General features: G+C 39.4%; 1 protein-coding gene across 9 annotated transcripts in view; it reads right to left on the minus strand.

Annotated features, from left to right (window-relative positions):
- The window catches only part of LMBR1 (limb development membrane protein 1), a 210,272-nt gene that overhangs the window by 65,478 nt on the left and 123,833 nt on the right, over positions 1-20,961 (minus strand). For all 9 annotated transcript variants that reach the window (XM_055269781.2, XM_055269778.2, XM_055269782.2 and 6 more), the window contains 4 exons: positions 14,610-14,736; positions 13,732-13,800; positions 12,765-12,829; positions 7,047-7,119 (listed from right to left, as the gene is read on the minus strand). In XM_055269781.2, the coding sequence (XP_055125756.1) occupies positions 7,047-7,119; positions 12,765-12,829; positions 13,732-13,800; positions 14,610-14,736 (334 nt within the window). The remainder of the gene's footprint in view (positions 1-7,046; positions 7,120-12,764; positions 12,830-13,731; positions 13,801-14,609; positions 14,737-20,961) is intronic.

The raw sequence follows: 20,961 nt of genomic DNA on the forward strand, positions 1-20,961 counted from the left end.
AGAATGTAATGACCAAATTAGCAAATCACCTTGCCAATGATACCTGAAAATGCCTCTGACAGCCTACTACTCTAAGATAGTCTAAAGAAGCAACTGCTCTAAAAAAGCAACCATAAATGCCACCCTAAACCTTGGCACCTTCATAAAATTCCCTGGCAAATTCAACTTGGTTATAAACAGCGAGATTCAAAGACTGATGATGACACTAAGTGCTTCTGACAGGTCACAAGTTCTACAAAAAGCTTGGATAAGACATGTCTTGTTTTTTTCAATCCCTTTATTTTTTAGGATAAAAAGGTATTCCAATCTGACACCCAGCAAAAATGAAACAACAATATCATCTGTGCTCTTAAGAATAAATAATTAATACAAGCTTCAATGGCAAGGACTTTTTTGTTTTTTTTAGATGGAGTCTCGCTCTGTTGCCCAGGCTGGAGTGCAATGGCGCGATCTCGGCTAACTGCAACCTACCCCTCCTAGGTTCAAGTGATTCTCCTGCCCCAGCTTCCCAAGCAGCTGGGATTACAGGCGCCTGCCACCACATCCATTAATTTTTGTATTTTTAATAGAGACCGGGTTTCACCATGCTGGCCAGGTGGGTCTTGAACTCCCATTCTCAGGCAATCTGCCCGCCTCGGCCTCCCAAAGTGCTGGGATTATGGGTGTGAACCACTGAAAAGATGAGAATCAAGCAGGAAAGTAACTGCCATAAGAAATGACACACTAATTTTTTACCATGAAGATGAAAATAGTATCTAAAGAAACTGAGTTGAATTATTAAGTTCAAAGACTACAATATTTTTAAATAAATTAAAAGAACTCCAGAGGTTTTGAACTTAAACAACAAAAAATAATTTCTATTCATTATGGTACTACTTCTAAAGTTACCCAGTACACCCATAGGCTATACACACACAAAAGCTAATTATTTCAATTAATGCCGTTGCATTAAACATTTAAATATGTTGTGTGTGTGTGTGTGTGTGTGTATCCTCTTAATGCTGGGAAGGAATTACAAAAGATGTTCTACCACAATTAATGTAATGGGACTTTCTGTTGGGCTACTCTTTAGGAGTCTTGGAGTAGAAATGGTTCTTGATTATTCATATTCCATGGCCATAAAAGTAAGGGGAAAACCACCTTATTTCAGCCTCTTCACTAACACTCCAGTGCATATGGTCTTCCTGCCTCTCAACCTTGGTGTGTCCTTGGCAGTCTCCACCATGGGCCTTCCTAAGAAATCTCTCCAAGTGATTCTGTCCGCTCTTGTCACCAAATTTTACTTCCTCTTCCTTCTTCACTTCTATAGTTAAAATGACAACTCTCCATCATGTGCGTTTTTCATCTATTAATTTACTGATGGGACAAATGTTTACCACATATCCACCACATGTATAGCAACATTATAGAATCAGGGTACAGGGGGAAAGAAAACTAACAAAAATCCCTGCCCCAGTAAGGTGCGGTGGCTCCCACCTGTAATTTACAAAAATCCCTGCCCCAGTTACGTGCAGGGGCTCACACCTGTAATTTTAACACTATGGGAGGCCAAGGCTGGCAGATCGCTTAAGCCCAGGAGTTTGAGACCAGCGTGGGCAATATGGCAAAACTCTGTCTCTACAAAAAACACAAAAATTAGCCAGGTATGGTAGTGGGCGCCTGTAGTCTTAGCTACTCAAGAGGCTAAAGGGGAAGGATCACCTGAGCCCAGGAGGTTGAGGCCACGGTGAGCCGTGATTGTGTCACTGCACTCCAGCCTGGGTGACAGAGTGAGACCTTGTCTCGATAAATATAATTAAATAAATAAATCCCTGGAGTTCATGTTCTAGTGTGGAGAGACAGACAATATACTAAAAGACTTAACATGCGAGACACTAAAAAATGCTATAGAAAAAAATAATGCAGGAAAGGGGAAGCGTAGAGCAGAGGCAGGGCTTAGTGATACAATCGATATCCACAAGGCTCACTCCAGAGTGGGGGAAAGCTCCACGAAAGGGTATTCAGGTAAAGACCTGGAAGAGAGAAGTGGGGAGAAACACAATAAAAATGCCCCAAGGGAAGGGGCTCAGTGAGAGAAGAGCAAAGAGACAGCAGGCATCAGACATGGGGCAGCAGTGAGCAGCCACTGCAAGGACTCTTGCTGTTATCCAGACTGAAACAGAAACCATCATCTGAGGACTTGGAGCAAATAAGTGGGAAGATCTGACTCACACTGTCAGAGACTCTCTCTGACTCACTAGGCCCAAGACAGATACGCACGGAAGCCATTAGGAAGCTACCGCAAAAACCTCTCTAAGGGGTGGTGGTAGCACAGGTGGTGAGGCATAGTCAGATTCTGGAGCTACTCTGAAGCTGGAGCCAACAGCTTTGCAGAAGGAATCCATATGGGAATTAAGAGAAAGAGACTCCAAGGATTTGGCCTGAGTAGCTGGAAGAATGATTTGTCACCTGTAGAGAAGGCTGATGGCAAAAGAAGCAAAATCTGGAAGTAAAGATCTTGAGTTTACTTTGGACATATGTTTAAGATGCCTACTGGGCATCCAAATGGAAATTTCCACTAGACAGTTAGATCTTTAAGTTCAAAGCTCAGAGTAGAGGTTGCAGCTTACAGGTGATATTTAAAGCCTTGAGACCAGATGAACTAACAAGGAAGTAAAAGCAAATAGAGAATTTTAAAGACGGAGGCATAAGACTTTCCAGGTGAAGAAGTTATAGACACAGAAAAGCCAGAAAAGTGGATTGAGAAAAAGCAGCCCGTTAAATAAAAGGAACAGGAAAGTATGGTGAACTGAAAACCAAGTGGAATAAAAGATATTTCAAGGAGGAAAGAGAGTAAGATAAGGACTACGAAGTCACAGACTAACCTGACCATGGCATTTCATGGAGCAGCGGAAGCGAAAGTGAGTTTCAAAACAAAATGTGAAACCCATGAGCACACAACTCTTGAGAGCTTTGCCATAAAGACCAAAGGAATGGGTGGTGACCCGGAGGGGATATGGGGTCAAGGCAGATTCCTTCCTCTGTCTCTTTCTGGGAAAATTATAGCATATCTTTATGCTGACGGAAAGGATCCAGTTGGGGAAAAACTGGATCATGACGGAGACAGAGAGTCGGAAAGAGTAGAATTGCTAGATTGTGTCCTTGAATCAGTGAGAAGAGATGGAACCCAGGGCACTAGGGGAGCGCTGGCATTAGCCAGGCACACAGACAATTCAGCCACAGCATCGAGGGAAAAGGCAGCTGTGAGGGGAGCTGCAGGGAGGTGGGTTGGCATGAAGGAAAAAGCTTGTGAAAATTCTCTTATGATTGCTTCTATTTTCCTAAGAAAATAGAAAACAAGGTCACCAGTGGAGAGTAAGGATGGTGAAGATCTGAGGGAAGAAAAGACAGAATAAATTCATCCAGGAGAATGTAAAGTTAATTTAGAATATTGGTCACATATATAAAGGAAGGCCAGGCAGGAGGGTCAGTCAGCCAGCTAGGAGTGAGAGCACAGAACAGGGAGAGGCGAGCAAAATAAAGGCTCGGGTTTCAGTACAATCCAGTGAGACCACAAAAGGGAGCTAAGAGTGTATGCAGGGGACTGATTCTAACAACAGTCCAGGAATGTAAACTGTGCAACGAAGTAAGGGGATGGGGAAATGATGAGGGGGTGAGAAAAAGGTGTTAGGATCAGGGTATGTTAAATCTCCATACTGAAGAATTGTAGGAAATGGGAGTGCTAGAAGAAGTGAACTGGAAAAAGAAGAAGTGGTAGGTGGAGAGTAGGATGCTTGATTGTAAGATTATGCAAAAGAACTTGAATGGGTTATGTCACAGGCACGAGCGGGTGAGGCAGACAACCACAGGGACAGGCAAGGAGTGTCCCAGAGTGATGGGAAGGACACGCACACAGACACCAAATCATCACAAAAAAGGCACAGAATCAGAGAAGGATTAGAAACGAGGAGCAAAAATCCTCCAGAAGGGAGCAGAAAAGGCCTAGGAGGTGAGCAAATGACAGGACTAGGTCATGGTCTGATGACATGAGATCCAAAGTGCTGGAGAGTAGTAAAAGGGAACAGGAGGGCACCTACTCAAACTCCAGGACCAGCCAAATGAGGGATGTGGGTAGAAGCGAGCCATCACATGAGCAGGTGGCAGGAACGTGTGCCAAGTTTCTTTGAGTAAGAAAGTGGCAGTTGAAGATACAGGGGTTTTGTTCATGAGTTAACTCTCAGTTCCAAATGGCACAAGCAGAAAGTTTCAGAAACTAGAGGAAAGAGGAAAATCAGGTCAGAAATGGGATGTACAGAGACACAGGGTGCAAGGAACCTGGATGTTCTGGGCTCCATGTGCTGACCATGATAAAGAGGAGTGACGGACAAAATGTACCCATTAGTCCTGATGGTCCCAAAGCAGATGGCAGAGGGGAGGCTGTGTGCTGCGGGGAAGGGGAAGGCCGCCTGCCGAGATCACGGTGAGCTCTGTGGACATCTCTCTACTCCTGCCAGGACAACAGGGACATGAGGGAGGTGCTGTCTTAGCCAAATGACAGGTGCTCTGGGGCTCCCTCCTGTCTCAGAAACACAGAACTCCTTCCTCTCTATTCCTTTTTTTCAAGTAGTTAAGCACTAGATAAAAATTTATAAATTCTTGTCCTTTTTTCTCTTCTTCAGGCAACTAGCCTATGATCTTGAGACTCAGCATCTTAATTCATCTACACAATATCTAGTGCTTAATTAGGATCTGTAATAAGCAAAAAAGGAAAGGAGAAAGGGTGGAGAGCGGCTGATAAAAAGATGGCTTACTCAGGATACCAATGAACATTATCACAGCACACAGCTTTGCTTTACTTTATTAACGTTCCACGAAACAATATTAACAAGAACAAAACCTCCCAATAGCTTTACACCTATAGCACCATCAAATAAACAATTGAGAAGTCACAGTCACGCATTCCAACACAAACTGATACTGATTATTTTTAAAACCAGGCATGAAAATTCAACTCTAGTAATATCATAACTACCACAATAACTCATGTTACTTTAAAAAAAATACCGTTATTTCTACAGTGAAGTACTTCTTGGTGCTGGCTGTCATGTTTTTTCACATAACTGTACAACTGAGCTCAGAGTAAGCCACACTGACACCCCAAAGATTTCTGCAATGCACACCACACATCCCAACACACACTAAGAAAGCGCCGCCAGCAACTCTGTGATCAATCAGCAATGGAATTTGTATTTTTTAAAAAGTCTTTTACTCTCATTATTCTGGAATTCTTTTTAATAGCAAGAGTAAAACAATAAATGCTTTACTTTTGTTTTATAATGTAAAATAGAAACTAACTGTTACAACAAAACACACTAGTCATAATACTACATTAAAGAAAATCCAGGGGATGGTTTCTCTTATCTCCTATTTCTATTTTCTTAAGAAACGGTAAGTCATGATTTTTTTAGTCTTGCCTTCCTACAGATATTTCTAAGCATACCCTACTGAAGCTCACAATTCTTAATCTGTATTAGTCAAAATGTCCATTTTGCCATAGAACCATTTACGTTATAAACATAAATCACTTAGCTCTTTATTTTCCACCTGAAACAGTCCACAGTGGCTAACCAGCGGCAAACAGCAAAATCATAATTATCCTGACATACCACTTAAGAGTTTCGCTGAAAAGATTTTAGACAATCTACCAAACGGATGATAAACAGTGCATGGCCTACCAAAATGGTGTGTAAAAAAATTATATTTAGCATTAGTTATCATACCATCCTCCATCCTCTCCAGGTCCAATCCATCTCTTCTTTCTAACATTTCTATGCCAGTGAGGTGTTTTTACTGATTTTGACTTGGCTTCATTTTATAATACATTTAGCCATCTAGCAAGAGTTTCCTTTTCAACTTCTTTATATATAATCAGCCACTTTTAAATTTGAGGAGCCAAAGGATTTATAAAGATTCTAGAAAGACCTTTTTTATTTTTCCTACTGTAGAAGGGGAAAGTGAGAAAGGCTGTATTTTTGGATTTTGTTTTGTTTTTATTAAAGTCAATTCAAAATTCGTCAATTCATGAGGCACTGTATCTTACCGTTCTTGGATGTCAGCCTCCTCATCTGTGAAACAGAAATGGTGGCTACCTGAGGCTGAAACAATCCCACACTGCAGGGAGCAGCCTGACACATATTCTTTACAACTCAGGCATGTTTATTGCACAGTAGCATGATTATCCAAATAAGACAAATTTATTATAATATTTACTGCTTTAAGGAAACTTTACAAAGCTGACATTGTTGACTAAAGTTTATAACTCTGAAATTAAACAGGTGTAAACATTAGTTTTAAGTAAGTTAGAAGAATAAAAGACATATATAGTTCTAGTCTAAAAGTTTATCTGTATCAAATTATATAATGTTACTGACAAGAATCCTCTAGAACAGATACAAACTGAAATTCCTGGATCTAAGAAAAAAGCTCTAAAATATTATGAACACTTTTGGGGTGATGATTTAAATTCACTATTTATAACTGAAGAAAGTAGGTAGATACCTATTTCTCAGCATTTCATAAACTAACCTTCTATTTTATATCTACTCTTGAATCATGATTCTGAAATGCAGTTCGTTATTAATTATCTGATCTTGTTGGCGGGAGGCTGGCTTTTCAACATTTGAAAATTACTTAAGTAAAATTAAAGAAAATTTACCTATACTATCTGTTAAACTATATCATTACTCTTTTCTTCATTGGTTCTTCAAAAACCATCAGTAATTAAAAATTAAATTTTGAAGTCATATGCTTAAAACAGTAAGGAGGTGCCTAGTCCCTCAGTGGCCAAAGTCTCACAAAGAACGGGTCCTGCTAGGTTACAGCTCATCTCAGCCAGGGTATGCAATAAACCTCTCTTCACCTGGAAAGTTCTTTTGTTACTCTAAAGTGTCCTCCTCCTGTAGCAGCACAAGATTCAGGGAGGTTTGTATTTTTCCCTTCAATTATCTATCTTTTTGAAATTAGAAAGTTTTTTTTTATCCCAGTCTACATATGTAATATAAACATACCATTTAGTCGTCTCTGGAGTGCTTCTTCCTCTAAGGTAATGATATAAATTTGTTCATCCAGGTCTTCAAGAATCTAAATTTAAAGATAAAACTATTCAATAATTCAATGTTACAAAACTAATGCTTATGAGACCATTTAGGCTATTTGGTCTATTTATTTTAGATAATGTATTCATTCAAATTTCTAAGAACCCAAAATAAAAAAGCTCCAACTGTTTTATTTACAAATTAAGTATAAATACTTTAGTATATAACCAAACACATCAAAAGTTATCACAAACCCTATATACATTTAAATTGGGTATTTTTAAAGTTTAAGGGATTAAACTAAGGAACTCTTCTCAATGGCCAACAAATGTATGAATTTTAGGGTTTTTTAGTGACATTCTGAGATGCAGGCTACATGTATGAATTTTTTTATTATTTGTTTGAGACAGTCTCACTCTGTTACCCAGGCTGGAGTGCAGTGGCACGATATTCTCAGCTCCCTGCAACCTCTGCCTCCCGGGTTCAAGCGATCCTCCCGCCTCAACTTCCCTAGTAGCTGGGACTATAGGCACACACCACCATGCCCAGCTAATTTTTGTATTTTTAGTAGAGACGGGTTTCACCGTGTTGACCAAGCTGGTCTTGAACTCCTGACCTCAGGTGATCCACCTGCCTCAGCCTCCCAAAGTGCTGGGATTATAGATGTGAGCCACCACGCCCGCACGGCCTACATGTACCAATTTTAAACAACCAAAAAGCTAACTATGGTAAATAACTACAGTAAATATAGGCCCAAGCCAATATTTTAGAGATAGAAGGAACAGACACCCAGTCCAACATTTGTTTTCTCATTTACATTTACTTACATAATGTCTAAAACAAGAAATCCATAAACTACATCAGTAACATGCAATACTTTCCCTTTATATCATCTTTATGTACTAAAAACATGAATACTAAAGATTGGTATTATCAAAATCATCCAATAGACCAAAATCTAGAGAAGTGGTATGTTTACATATAAACCAAGTCATACAACAGTACTTCAAAAAAAAAACCATACTAATAATTTACCAATTGTATGGGATATTGTCTGTACTGTTAAAAAACCTAAAACTGATTTAATTCTAGTTTTGTTAACACAGCTATCCTTCTGAGAGGATCCTTATTATCTTCCTAGCTGTAGGGAAAATCTGAAAGAAGTCTAGAGTTGATATCAGTGTTCCATATCTTCACATCCAAACTACTTACACTCAGCAAAAAAAAAAAATTGTGAGGAGCTAATGGACAAAAAGATAGAAACCATATATACATCTCCTTTCAGATTTTAAAGGATTTTCAGAAAACAGATTTTCAAATGATACAATCCCTGTCAGATGTCCAATTTATACAGCTGATGTGAAATTTATTTGAAGCAATCCAATAATTCCCAGCCTTTCAACAAATCTTTACGGTCCCCTATGACCTAGCACTGAACTCATCACTGGCACACATACCAACTCGATCCCTGAGAAGCCTGACTTGGAAGGTGAGAAAAAACAAATACTAAAATAATAATCTACAGTAATAAACAAATAAATATACAAACAAATAATGACAAAGAATGACCATCCTATGAGGAAGAAAGGAATAGGAAGAAAAGGGGAAGGGATACCTAAACGGCCAGCCAGCAAGCCCTCTCCAAAGAGGGAACATTTAGGCTGAAATGAGTGGCAAGTGCTGGGATGTGAGCTACTCCCAAAGAGAAAGAGTGGTACACGGAGAGGATCTACTGGATGCAGTGGGTCAGGGGAGAGGAATCCCAGAGAAAACCCACAGGTCTGGGACCAGGTTCTTGGGGGCCTTGATCCAAAATTCCTTTCCCATCAATACTTCTCTTCACTTTCTACTATCTGGATCAGAATTGACAGTTTTTACATAAGGTCTAACGCATACAAAAGGATTTTTATCTTTCTTATGCAAATTGTCCAAGAATTACTTATCACCACGGGTATGTCTTAGTGTGAATGAGTGACTGATGTAGTTTGGATATTTGTCCCTTCCGAACCTCATGTTGAAATCTGATCTCCAGTATTGGAGGTGGGACCCGGTGGGAAGTATTTGGGTCATGCGGGTGGATCTCTTACGAATAACCGATTTGGTGCTGTCCACACAGTAATAACTGAGTTTTTGCTCTATTTGTTCACATGACAGCAGGTTGTTTAAAAGAGTATGGACCTCTCTCTCGCCTGCTCCCTCTCTTGCCCTGTGACACAAATGCTCCTCATTCACCTCTCGCCATGACTGGAAGCTTCCTGAAGAACTAGCCAGAGGCAGGTCCCAGTGCCATGCTTCTTGTACAGGCTGCAGAACCATAAGCCAAATAAACCTCTTTTCTTTATAAATTACTCAGCCTCAGGTTTATACCAATGCATAATAGACTAATGCAGTGACAATGTGAATAACACACATATTTGTGTTAAGTGCTTATGAGTACCATCCTCCTTGATTTCTACAACAATCCTACGAAAAATAGACTGTTATCATCTCCATTCTATATTCCAAGAAACAGGGTTACCAAAGAAATGTTGCGTGCCTTCAAACCCTATACTCAACTACTATGGGCTAATGGGGGCTTAAATATGGGTAAGACATAGTCCTTGACCTCAAACGGCTTATATTCTAGTGTAGCAGAAGAGATCAGATAAATTTAAAAAATAATTAGAACATTTGTTAAAGTCATAACGGTGGCTTAAATAAAACACTACAAAAGTTCAAAGGAAGAAAAATTATTCCCAGATGGGGAGAAAAAAGTTTCGACCAGTGTTTTTGATGGTAGTAGCATAGTAGCATCTTATCTGACAGCTTAAATTACCAAAAGAAAGGCATTTCAATTAGAGGAAACTGTAAGCAAAACACAGAAGTGGAGGGGTAAAAGTCCACTCAGCAAACAAAGTGGTTTTACAGCTCTGGAGCTTACAGCAAAATAGAATGGCAGACCAGCTTCTGGTCTGAAACCAGCCTCTTGGGTTCACACTCTGCTCCCTCATAGATCTCTGATCTTGTACAAGCTACTTAATCTTCCTGAAATGACATTAGTTTAGCCATAAAATAAGAATACCACTATCCAACTTACAGGTTTGTCATCAGGATAAAATGAAATTATGTGTGTAAAATATAGTCTTTATTGCTAGCATATATAATACACTTAATTACTCAATAAATAATCTTTATTACTGAATGTTACCAACAAGAAAAGAAACAAAGATAAGACTTTGAGGATACTGTTAATGTTAGAAATGCAAAATGCTCATTCCCTGGTGCTGCAAAGAAATAGCACTCGAACATAAATTTAATTTTCTCAGCAAGGCAATTTTTACTTCTATGGAAGGGTGCGACTGGCGAATGGAGTAATGGCGAGAGCACACCTGCACAGGGGAGGAGAAGGAGTTCTTATTTCTGACGCAGGGCGCTACTGCTGTGTGGTTCCCCTATTGGCTATGGTTAGACCACACAGTCTAAGCTAATTCCGACTGGCTATTTTAAAGGTAGCAGGCGTATGAGCCAGAGTGGCAGGGTGACTAGTCTAGCAGGAAGGACGGTTAGGAACAGGTAACTAAAGATGACTTAGGTCAGAGCAGGTGACCAGGGGTGACTCAAGTCAAAGAAGGTGACCAAGGGTGAGTCAGGACGGAGCAGGTGACCAGGGAACAGATGTGAAATACTGATTAGGACTGGTGGGAAAGTTGTTTACTGAAACTAGAGGCAAGGGAGCGAAGAGAACCAGGAAGGTTAAACTTTAAAATGGAGAATCAAAGAAAAAGAGAGCTGAACATACTGACATACTGATTCTTTGAGGAGAAACTTGGGATTCACTGTATTTAACATTAATAAGAGACAAGTTAAGGAGAAAAATTAGCTTGGGGAAGGGAGCTAAGTAAGTAGTTTCATTTTATACACGTTGAGTTTTCAGTTCCATGGGATATCCAATTATAGCACTTAAAATGTACTGTAATTTGTTTCCATTGTCTTTTCCTCATTAGAATTAGGCATTTAAAAGTGATGTGGAAATGGCAGAGATGGTTTAGGAGCAAAGCATTAATAGAACTTTAGACCAATGATAGAACTTTAAACATTTGCCTATAGTTAGGGGTCAGGAAGCAGAAAAGGGGAAAGAAGACCAAACAAACAAACAACAACAACAAATGTAGGAAGAAACTAAATGAATTCAGTGTCCCAAAACCTCTTTACAAGGGAAAGGAATTTCAAGACTTGACAGTATGTGTGTGGTACACAAGTGTGTATACAACATTTACATATTTTTTGTAAAATGTATTTATGCATTTTTTTATAAATAAAAAAACTTTATCTTTAAAATATAAAAATATTATGATTTTCAAAATTAAGCAAGCATTTACTAAAAGTATAGCCCCTATAACACTTCCTCAGTATTTTCCCTAAATGAATCATGACAAGGAAGACAAATACACAACTATAATGATTTAATAAGTATTCCTAGTGAGATAGAAACAAAAGGGAACATGAGAAATGCAAAGAAAGGACTTTAATTCTTTGTCCTTGAAGAAGCAAGGCAAGGTTCAAAGCTATGTAGACAGTGGAGCTGATATTTGAGCTAGGACGTAGGAGGCTGCTAGGTAGCTGGAGCAGGTAAGAGGCCTTGGAGGGAAAGAGACAGTCCTGGAGACAGAATGCATAGAGCCTATTCAGAGCACAGCAAGTTCGCTCATGAGCTAGAGTGACAGTAAACACAGGGACAGCTAGAGGAAAACTGAGTGTGCACCAGGCTGTGAAAGGCTTTGTAACATGTAAGTAGCTTACACTTGAGTTCATAAGCAGTGAGGATCCATGAAAATAAGTGACAAATTTCCCAGGTGCAGCTAAGAAATCATTTTTATATAATTAAATATTTGACAAAATAGAGACCAAAGAAAGCGACAAATCATTAGAATTACAATCAACTGAAAATCATTTAAAAACTAATATATAGTGTTTCTAAGATGAAAGGTAAAGTATGGTTCAATTAATTGAGACACAATATGCAGACAAATTTTCGGAAATATAACCATTTTGTAAATTAAAGCATACATGTAAATTTTGAAACATAATAGAGGTACTTTTTGATATTAGGCAATGGACACCTAAAATACCTGTAAATATTTGTAAATTTTGTCCTAAAATTTGCTAGAGGAATTTTTACTTATGCACCTATAGTTAGTATGTTAAAAGCAAAACCAAACTTGGTTTCCAAAGATTGGAAATTTAACCAAAGTTCTATTAAAAAAAAAACTTAATAGGCCAAGTGCAGTGGCTCACGCCTGTAATCCCAGCACTCTGGGAGGCCGAGGTGGGTGGATCACGAGGTCAGGAGATCGAGACCATCCTGGCTAACACAGTGAAACCCCATCTCTACTAAAAATACAAAAAAATTAGCTGGGCAAGGTGGCGGGTGCCTGTAGTCCCAGCTACTCGGGAGGCTGAGGCAGGAGAAAGGTGTGAACCCGGGGGGGCGGAGCCTGCAGTTAGCCAAGATCGCGCCACTGCACTCCAGCCTGGGCAACAGAGCAAGACTCTGTCTCAAAAAAAAAAAAAAAACTTAATAAAACAACAATTTGAGTGATAAACATACAAAACCTATTCTTCTATTTCTAAATGCTAGCTCACAATATAAAAGATGATCAAATGTAAACACATTTATTTAATAAACAAAATGATTTATAATTAAATACTTACTGTTGGTTTCACTAGCAACTGACCCATCACTGTGAACATACGAGAAAGGCCAACTGGTGTACACACTGTAGAAATAAGATCACCAAAAGACAGAAAGCGACATTATAGAGCTTGGAGAAAGAGACAAACAACTAGACCGTAAAAATAAGGGAAATTCAAAGATTATCATTTTAAGAACATTCTTCTCTCCAACTGAGATTCTCAGTGTTTTGTCAGAGGACTCTTCACCATCATCAATAAAGAAGCTAGAGGGGCCACGTGAGGAGGATAGGTGTGATTAGTTACGAAAGATATGTGACAACAAAAAAAGGCTTAGAATAATATTCAAGATTCTAGCAGTTGAATAATAATAAATACTTGTGCTTAAAATAAAGAAAAATGAGCAAAGAACAGGTTAAATTTCAAGTATTAATAGGACTGAGAAACAAACAAGAATATCTAAAGGTGACAACCATAGTCTTAAGTCCTTTAAACTACGTTTATCTACTTATCCCTGAGATAGGCTGTGATGCTTCAAGTAAAACCAAACAAACTTTTAAAAAACCACAAACTTATCATACATAATTCTACCATTTCCATTTAAAAGTAGAATCTAGCATTATGACAGGTATGGGGGTGAGGCTATGGCATGTGTGTATGAGTGTGCATATGGTTTGTGTGTCAGTGTATGTAAGTATGACTGTATATGAGTGTGTGAGTGACAGTGTGCGAGTGAGAGTGTGTGTGTGTGCCTGTCCGTCTGTCTCACTCTACAACCCGGTAGAAGAGGCTTTCCTTAGAGAACAATAAAAGCATCTTATTATTTCAAAGTTTCCATTTATCAAAATTTATTTTGAATAAAAATAGTTAAGGCGAACTCAAAAAAATCTCCAAATAGTTAAGAAATCTCATCAGAAAACTTCCCTGAATTTTCCAGAATAAGGAGAACTCCATTTTTCTCTTAATACTAAGTCTGAAAAATACTTACAGAGAAGTAACAAACATCCCATCAATGATATACAGGAATATAAATAGGGTAGATAGAACTCCCAGAGATCTATTAAAAAAAGTAAATATATTTCAATAAATCCAAAATACTACACATTAAGATACAGTCAGTCTATCTTACGATAAGATAGAGGCTGACTATACCTCATGTAAACATTGTAATTGCCTATTTGAGTTTATTAAGCCACATAATTTCTAAATTGTACAATAAAAAGATCTAATATAGAAAACCAAGAAGTAACCCTTTAGCAAACCCTGTTTGGAGGGAGAAAAAATGTCTCCATGGAATTTGAAGAACAGAAACCAATTAACAACAACAACAACAAAAAATCTGAAAAGCTGCTTACTTGTTCTTCACATATAAAAGAAATAAAACTTCATTTTTAGATAAAGATACCTAAAGATTTCTTAATTCTGTAAATTAACATCAAACATCTTTGTTAACTACAAAAAGATTTAAATGTTTTCAAAATTGGGCCGGGCGCGGTGGCTCACGCTTGTAATCCCAGCACTTTGGGAGGCCGAGGCGGGCGGATCATGAGGTCAGGAGATCGAGACCACGGTGAAACCCCGTCTCTACTAAAAATACAAAAAAAAAAAAAATTAGCCGGGCGTGGTGGCAGGCGCCTGTAGTCCCAGCTACTCGGAGAGGCTGAGGCAGGAGAATGGGGTGAATCCGGGAGGCGGAGCTTGCAGTGAGCCGAGATTGCGCCACTGCACTCCAGCCTGGGCGACAGAGCAAGACTCCGTCTCAAAAACAAACAAACAAACAATAAATGTTTTCAAAATTGAGTGTGTAATTATATCCCAAACTATAGTTTCCAGTAAGGAAACTGGTTAAAACAAGGAAATGCATACCATATAAAGATTCCATGCTTGCGGCATCATTGTCAATGAGTGCTGAAGCCACCCACACTATCCCAAGGATGAGTAACGCAAGAAGAAGAAGCATGACCAGAGTCTCTAAAATGCGGGCTCGGATTCCCTGAAAAAACAGAGTAGAAATATAATTTTAGTATTTTACTTCATTTCATGAACAATAAGGTTTCTGCCTATATGAAAGCATAAAATAATCCTTTGGAAGGAGAGGAAATTTATATTTATTAACAGGAAAAAAACACTAAGTACTTACGGTTTACAATGTTTAGACTGACTCTTCAAAATTATGGAAAATATTATTAAGCTTGGATAAAACAAAAAAAACTTCATAAAAAACATCTGCAGAGCCATTTTTAACAATTACTTTCCTAACACTTTCCACTAACAAAGCAGATTAATGAATTTCTATCCGTGATTCTAATCAAGGGAACAGAAGGCTAATTATGGCACAGAGCCAAACAGTTCACTGAGCACCGAACTTGGTGCGCCACAATGCTCCGAGCTGCTGGAGAGCACCGGCTCTCTCTAGCATGGACTCTGGTGCTCCTCACAGCCTCCGGAGCCCTCTACTGTGCCGCTGAAGAACTGTCCATTGTAATCCAGCATTATAAACTATAGAGATACTGCTTTTACCAATTCTATATGATGCTTTTCTTCGCATTATATAGAATTTTCATTAATCCATGAGACAAGAATATAATAATATAATCATTATGCACAACTTTGTTTTAAATGTAAAACAAATTCTGACTTCAGGACCAAACTAAAGGCCAGACTTTTAAAACTTAAAAACTGCAGAATAAGACAAAAAAAGAAACCGCTTTTACTCTCCAAAAAATAATCCAATGATTGAATCTGCACCTATAAGTTAAAGAATCATATTGATATTTTGTACTGCAATGCACTAACCTACAATTATCTAACACAACCAACAAAATTATAAATACATCCATATTTCTCAATAAATTATGTAATCTCATTCCACATTTAACATAAAAATGAGTTATAAAATTCCAAAACATAAACTTATTTCAATTTTGTCCTAAGGATTACTTTCTAGTTTCTGAATTGCAGGAATAGGATGCACTAAAATCATGGCACCCAAGTTCTTCAAATTCAATAGAAAATGTCCTAAAAGCATGGAGAAGTATACCTAGCCCTAAATGATGACCTCTGAGGTGAAGTGACTTTTTCTTACTAGTCCTTCAACAATATCGCAGACTTACCACAAGGCTGCATTTGGCAAGTTTAAAATACTTCCTCAAATCTGAGAGTCAGCTCACCTTAAGTGTTCATAGCACGGGAGGCCAGTGAACCAGAATGGATTAGGCTTGTATTTTAACACATGAGATCTCATAGTAAGCAGCTATTAGTCACAGGAGATGAAATGTGAATAGTTACAAAACACACTAAAACAAAACACACTACTACTTTGCTGAAGAGTTCTTTGAACTTCCACTTCACAACTTTCAAACTATTTAAGATGCTGATATGGTTTGCCTGCGTCCCCACCCAAATATCATCTCGAATTGTAATTCCCATAATCCCCATGTGTGTGGGAAGGACCCAGTGGGAGGTAATTGAATCGTAGGGGTGGTTTCCCCCATGCTGTTCTCATGATACTGAGTGAGTTCTCATGAGATCTGATGGTTTTATAAGCGTCTGGCATGTCCCCTGCTGGCACTCATTCTCTCTCCTGCCACCCTGTGAAGAGGTGCCTTCTGCCATGACTGTAAGTTTCCTGAGGCTTCCCCAGCCATGTGGAACTGAGAGTGAATTAAACCTCTTTTCTTTATAAATTATCCAGTCTCAAGTATTTCTTCATAGCAGTGTGAGACAGAAAACAGACTAATACAGACACCAAAACATAATCTACCACCTTTAACAATGACTTCTCTCTTCCTTTCTTCCTCCTCCCCTCGTTTTCTCTCTTTCTAAAATCCTTTTTATTACACTTAAATATTTTGTGGAAAGTCTATCAATAAACAGACAAAAGGAGATAAAATTATATCTTGCACGTTTATGCAGATTTATTCTAGCGTTTGTGTTACACTCAATCCTGTCTTTCCCTGCCTCCAACCAGCCCCTAAGAAATATATGAACTAAAGAGTAGGGCTCCCAAAACAAGTAACACATGCATTATACCTGTAATATACATGAGCTAAACAGTGTAACAGTGTCAGAAGTGTTACAATTATATGAACTACACAGTGCTAGCTCCTTGGAACCATTTAAAACCCACTGTCCAAAAGAAGTTGTAATTGTTATGTTAAATAATTATGACACTGTAACAATAATTTTTAGGATGATAATCAATGTTGGGAAATCAATCACCATAAAACTTACAGACTTCCTCTGATATTCTGGTAAGAACTATTTCTTAGTAATTAAACTTGTTTTCTTCAGGTATGTGCCTGTGTGCTGAGAGACAATGCTCCACGGCTCTCTCACATTTCTGTGCATCTCACAAGCAGAGGCAGGGACAGACCGTATTTGGAACTGTCTTCTTAAGGTTGTACAGCAGATGGCCTTGGGATTTAGAGATAGTATATCTCTGAAGCAAAGGACAGGTTTGTTTACTGTCTGGTAGCACAATGTTCACCTCCAAGCAAAGGTTAGACAGAGTTGCTTGCAGCCCTATATAAATATGGTGGGTTCCCTAGCTGTGATACAGGCCCATTGTGGGGCTTGGGGTCAAGGGGAACTGGCATCAAAAGGAAGCTTGTGTACTCGGTTATGTGCTGTGCATAACCAAGTCCTTTGTCTCTGACCCAGACATCTCAGGTTTACAAATAGCATCCATGAAACTCGGAGACTGACTTGTTAGTTTGCAAGCAGAATAAAATCTCAGACTCTTCACAGTTCTTGACGGTTTTTGGTGACAAGGATAGGGGACTAATAGATGGCTTTCTGGAAAAGAAAGAGGAGGGGCCCACGAAGATTGGCTTATGAGAAGACTCCTGGGATCTATTAATAGTAGTGAGTGTGCTCACCCAAGTGGTGGGCAAGCAGGAGGAGCAGGGACCCCAAGCAGTCCTAGCTGCTGGCAACAGTCTGCAGGCTGAGGTAGGTAGTGAGGCTGAGCCCACTGCTGGCTAGGTTGTCACTCCCTCTCCTCTGAGCGGAAGTAGGAAGGAATGTCATCATGATGGTGTTAACAGCGAACCCTGCAACACCAGGTAAAAGGTCCTGTGGGTACAGCTGCTCAGACGAGGAGTCCCAAAGCTGAACAAACAGTGTCAGGAATGAGGCTGTAGACCTATGCCTAAACTGATGTCATCACAAATTTGGTTGAGCCATAAGTAGCTGCTAGCTGCTCAAAATGAAAGGCGCCTTGCTTAACCATGTGGGCCATTCGCTTTTGCCACGCTCATTCAACTGTCCTTTCCCAACTCTGACCTCAAATGCTTAGGAAAAAAGATGATGGGGTAAAGTGGGGGTCTCCCTGTCCTTCAAGGGTGTAAAAGCCATACAGACCCCCCTGAGCATGCAGGGGAACTTCCAGAAGGAGAGGGACTCAAACTCATGGCTCTGCTAAGTACAGGAGCCCACGTCACTATCCTACCTGGTCTTTCACAAAGGACTGTGAGGTGACTGCATGGAATTGTTGGTGAACAATGACAATTTTTTTCTAAATAAAGAGAAAAATAAATAATGATATATATAAACTAAACTGCAGTGCCAAAAAATATTTTTGAAAGAGAAGTCATTTAATAATAATTTTTTACTCTTATATATTAAGAAGTAGACATTTAGATGAGAAAAAAAGAGTTAAGGAAAAAATTTCATTTTAAATAGGGGTCATTCAAAATAATAATATTTCACTTTTCACTGACAGTAGAGAAATTAAAGTTAAATAATGCTACTAAAAACTTAAGGTTACCACTAATCTTACTAGTATCAAAATAATAAAACTAGTAACAGTAATAGTAACTAGTATCAAAAGTAATATTACTAAGATACTAGAAAATAGAACAAAAATGTAGTAGTTAATATAGTAAAAAAGAGAAAACCAAGTTTAGCAAAATATTAACATAACAAAATATATAAAATATGAAAACAGGAAACGATAAAAACCAAATATATCTACTATAACTATATATGCAAATTAGGTAAAAAAACACAACTGTCTAAGACCAATCAAAATGAAAGTGATACTAAAAAATAAAAGTGAAAATGATTAAAAAAATTATTGTTTAATTTTTTAAAAATGTACAGGAGTCTGGTTTAAATACAGAAGAATGCAAAACAAGACACATTAAATGGGATAAAGTAGGACATTTTATATTGATGAAATTTACTATCCACTATATTATTATGTTCTATTTCTTTAGATTAACTGGTGAGTACATAGGGCTTCTTTGTTATTATTCTTTATATAGTATTTAAATAAATAGAAAACCAGGCTGGGCACAGTGGCTCACGCCTGTAATCCCAGCACTTTGGGAGGCCAAGGCAGGTGGATCACTTGAGGTCAGGAGTTCAAGACCAGCATGGTGAAAGCCTGTCTCTACTAAAAACACAAAGATTAGCTGGGCGTGGTGGTGGGCACCTGTAATCCCAGCTACTTGGGAGGCCGAGGCAGGAGAATCGCTTGAACCTGGGAGGTGGAGGTTGCGCTGCAGTGAGCCAAGACTGCACCACTACACTCCAGCCTGGGTAACAGAGCGAGACTCGGTCTCAAAAAAAAACAAAAAAGTAAATAAATACATAAAACAGAAAACCTTTATTCATTATATCTAGCATGTTTATGCAAATTTGATAATAAGAAATTCATTTAGAATTTTAAAAATAAAAAATTCCTAAGTATGCATCCACTGTGATGGGCTGCCACTACTCAGTGAATACCATCAGCTTCTGCTGCAGCCAAAGGTCAGAGAGCCCAGCCTTGACATCAGGAGGGCTCAGGGGATTGAGGGCCTAACTGGGTGGTTTGGCTTCAGCAGTACATTAGGAAATAGGGTTTCCCCCAGGAGGTATCTGCCACTTTTTCACATGAAACCTTGGTGCCAAGTAGCGCCAGGCAGGTTGAGCTCTAGGAGAGACCATTTTTATTTGGCTAGGAGGCCTGTTAAGCCTCTTCCATTTTACTGGACATGGAATCTAAGTTGTTCCACCCCAGAAGAGGAATGCCAGGCTAGAGAGTCATATGGCCCCACAGGTTGGGCAATCCATTTCAACAGGAGCTGAGCAGCAGATTCACAGCTGTCCTTTCTCAGGACCACTCGGAGGCAGTGGTAGGCAGGAGAGGCACCTGCTATTTTAGGGAATGGCCTCTTGGAGTACTTGTGAGCTATTAAGTCTCTCACAAAAGCTGGGATATTAGCTTCTCCTCCTGGGGCCCTATACTGTTTATATTGGGCCAAAGGGAGGGCACAGTCCCTGAGGCCAAGCTTGCATAGTATGATCATGTAAAACACGAATACCAATTTAATATAGAGTCAGCAATGCAAGCTACACCACAAACGGAAGAAGCCCAAACACCCTACTCAAAAAGTCACCTGATGCCAGCCAGGCTCAGTAGCTCACACCTGTAATCCCAGTGCTTTAGGAAGCTAAGGCACCACTCATTTCAGGACTGAGACTCCTTGACTCAGCAGCCACACCCATAATGCCTTCTGACTGGAGCTGGGCGCTTACTACCCTGGTGTCATTTCTTCCTCTTACAACAGGAGAGGAGTGAGCGACAGCCAAAGCACCATTCAGACTCAATACAGGTAGGAGTAATGTAATTACCAGGGGCCCTTCCTCCTCCACCTCCCTCTCACCACTGAGTTGAGCACATCCACCACCAGATCTGAAGAGTCTTTTCATATCACTAAACCTGGAATGCAAGGTCCTTGTTCTTCCTCTGTACCATCCAATCTCATTGCCAAAACTGTCAGGTCTGGGGTGTGGTTCTATCCTTACAAATTAGTAAGTGAGCCTGTCGCTGTTACATGGATTCTGGCAGGAGACACAAGACTCCTGGATCAGAAGCAAAGGATTTTATTACTCCGGTACAGCAAGCAGCATGAGTGTCAGCATGTCATTTCCCCTGCTCCCAAGTCTTATGGATGGATGTTGCACATGCGATGGATCCGCGCAGCAGCTAAAGAACAGTGAACGCAGGGAATCCACTGTTTTCATAGCAGGCAGTAATAAGCCAGGCTGCTCTGTGGCCCAAAGGGAGCCATCACTTCATCCCTCAAGTTTGCTCAGAAGAAACACAACCCTAACAAATGGTCCAGGTAAAGAGCAGTCAAAACCTCACAGTCTTGGCACACTCAGAAAGAAAACGCACAAATACTTAGGGCCCATGCAGACCGCCTCTCCTGACACACCTCTCTAT

Source organism: Symphalangus syndactylus, chromosome 6 (genome assembly GCF_028878055.3).
Source record: "Symphalangus syndactylus isolate Jambi chromosome 6, NHGRI_mSymSyn1-v2.1_pri, whole genome shotgun sequence".
NCBI classification, from domain to species: Eukaryota; Metazoa; Chordata; class Mammalia; order Primates; family Hylobatidae; genus Symphalangus; species Symphalangus syndactylus.